The 2426-nt window shown below is 42.4% G+C and overlaps 1 protein-coding gene across 1 annotated transcript; it reads left to right on the forward strand.

The window, feature by feature from the left end:
• The first annotated feature begins 644 nt into the window (after positions 1-644).
• On the forward strand, positions 645-1592 carry LOC105720116 (olfactory receptor 56A1). Its single transcript, XM_012456416.3, has one exon. The coding sequence runs from the start codon at positions 648-650 to the stop codon at positions 1590-1592; it is 945 nt and encodes a 314-aa protein (XP_012311839.3). The 5' UTR covers positions 645-647.
• Positions 1593-2426: the final 834 nt, after the last annotated feature.

Raw genomic sequence — 2426 nt, forward strand, 5'->3', positions numbered from 1 at the left:
CCTTTCTTTCTTTCTTTTTTAAATTTTATACCAGAAGCACTAGGATCTAGGATGCTCAGGCTCAGGTTGTGGGAAATGAAAAGTTATATTCATATAGATTGAAGTTTTAGCAAAGGGATGATTTAATCAAATTTACATTATATTTTCTTCTAAAATACCATGAGTTTGGGTAAGAGATGTAACAAAAATATCCACTATAAATTATATTAGTGTATAGTAGAAAGCAAAGACCTAATTAAAGTTATTTTTCTCCCAAATGATTTATTAAAGAAACTTCTCTTCTACCATTGCTGTTCTTACACTGGTAACACACTGGCCTAATTTGCTGCATGTTCATAATATGTTTTACTGTATAGTGAGGTTACTGCCTATCACTACCTTTTTTTCAAAACTTCTTAGGTTTTTCATTCTTTCATTTTTCTTTATGGAACACAACATTATTTGTTAAGTCTCACTATTCTACTAATAGAATATTGGCTGAAATTTGCCATACTTAGTAAAAGTGAACTACCTATCATTCAATTCCTAAAGAGTAGGTGAAAGGGATACTTTTTAAAGCATTAAAAAAAAAAAAAACAACAAAAAAACCTCTTGTATCTGCCTATACAAATAGTCATGAGAAGCCTACTCAGCTCAAGATTCAGCTCATGGCATCACCCAGCAACGACTCCACTACTCCAGTCTCTGAATTCCTCCTCATCTGCTTCCCCGGCTTCCAGAGGTGGCAGCACTGGCTGTCCCTGCCCCTCAGCCTCCTCTTCCTCCTGGCCATGGGGGCCAATGCCACCCTCCTGATCACCATCCAGCTGGAGGCCTCTCTGCACCAGCCCCTGTACTACCTGCTCAGCCTCCTCTCCCTGCTGGACATCGTGCTCTGCCTCACTGTCATCCCCAAGGTCCTGGCCATCTTCTGGTTTGGCCTCAGGTCGATCAGCTTCCCTGCCTGCTTCCTGCAGATGTTCATCATGAACAGCTTCCTCCCCATGGAGTCCTGCACATTCATGGTCATGGCCTATGACCGTTATGTGGCCATCTGCCACCCACTGCGGTACCCATCCATCATCACTAATCAATTTGTGGCCAAAGCTAGTGTCTTCATTGTGGGGCGGAATGCCCTTTTTACTGCACCCATTCCTATCCTTACTTCCCTGCTCCATTATTGTGGGAAAAATGTCATTGAGAACTGCATCTGTGCCAACCTGTCTGTGTCCAGGCTCTCCTGTGATAATTTCACCCTTAACAGAATCTACCAATTTGTGGCTGGTTGGACCTTGCTGGGCTCGGATTTCATCCTCATCTTTCTCTCCTACACCTTCATTCTGAGAGCTGTGCTTAGATTTAAAGCAGAGGGGGCGGCAGTGAAGGCCCTGAGCACATGTGGCTCCCATTTTATCCTCATTCTTTTCTTCAGCACCATCCTGCTGGTGGTTGTGTTGACAAATGTGGCCAGAAAGAAGGTCCCCATGGACATCCTGATCCTGCTAAATGTCCTTCATCACCTTATTCCTCCTGCATTGAACCCTATTGTGTATGGGGTCCGGACCAAAGAGATAAAACAGGGAATTCAGAAATTACTGCAGAGAGGGAGGTGAATATGTAAAACATTTCTAATACCTGCTGTCCTTCCTCTTCAGTGATTTTACCTAGACAGTGAAGTAGAGAAATGTCAGTTAGTGAGGTATTTATTGCATGCACTGAGGCTCCCTTCATGACTGAACCAGTAAGGGAAAGTGAATCCCTTCCTTCATTTTCCTTGCGTAGTTCAGGTGGAAGTAGGCAAGGGGAAGAAACTCGTATTTATTGAGTGACTACTTTGAACCTCGCAATTACATTTAAGTAATTTAAGCTTCAACACATCTCTGCAGGCACTGATACTTTCATTTCACATAATAGAAGAAGAGATGCTTTTAGGAAGGAAAACGGCCAAAGATCACATATGTGGGAAGCAAAAATAATAAAATCTAGGCTCTTTCTACGTAGTTGAAATGTCTCATCAATTGCAATTGAAGCTAAAAAGCAGCCTTTGCTCTCCTTTGACCTGTGTTTTGCCTTTCTGGATGTCCACAGGTATTTTCTGCCTTCTTAATTCTTTGAGACCCAAGGGACTTCTCAGAGAAGGCGGAGTCTTGCCTGACCAAACTTCTGCTGGGAAACAAGAAAAGAGCTTTACAGCAATATAAAGCAATACCAGCTTTCTGTTCTATCCTACACAGCCTCATCACCTCAGACAGAGTCTTGAAAGTGAGGATGGTTGCAGACAGGAGGAGGGGACTCTGAGAGAGTAAGAAACAGAAAAGCTGACTAGGACATTGTGTTGACCACTTTCCCTATATGTGTAAGCTACACATTCAGTGAACTGAATATCGTCTTATTTGATCTGTTAACTGCCCAAGTGCTCTAGTTGAATGTGGGAAGATATGACATAG

This window comes from Aotus nancymaae, unplaced genomic scaffold (assembly GCF_030222135.1).
Source record: "Aotus nancymaae isolate 86718 unplaced genomic scaffold, 86718_ANA_hifiasm-v0.15.2.pri h1tg000059l, whole genome shotgun sequence".
Lineage (NCBI taxonomy): Eukaryota > Metazoa > Chordata > Mammalia > Primates > Aotidae > Aotus > Aotus nancymaae.

Coding starts and splice junctions, on each gene's coding strand:
- LOC105720116 (XM_012456416.3), top strand. CDS start 648: ATGGCATCACCCAGCAACGACTCCACTACTCCAGTCTCTGAATTCCTC.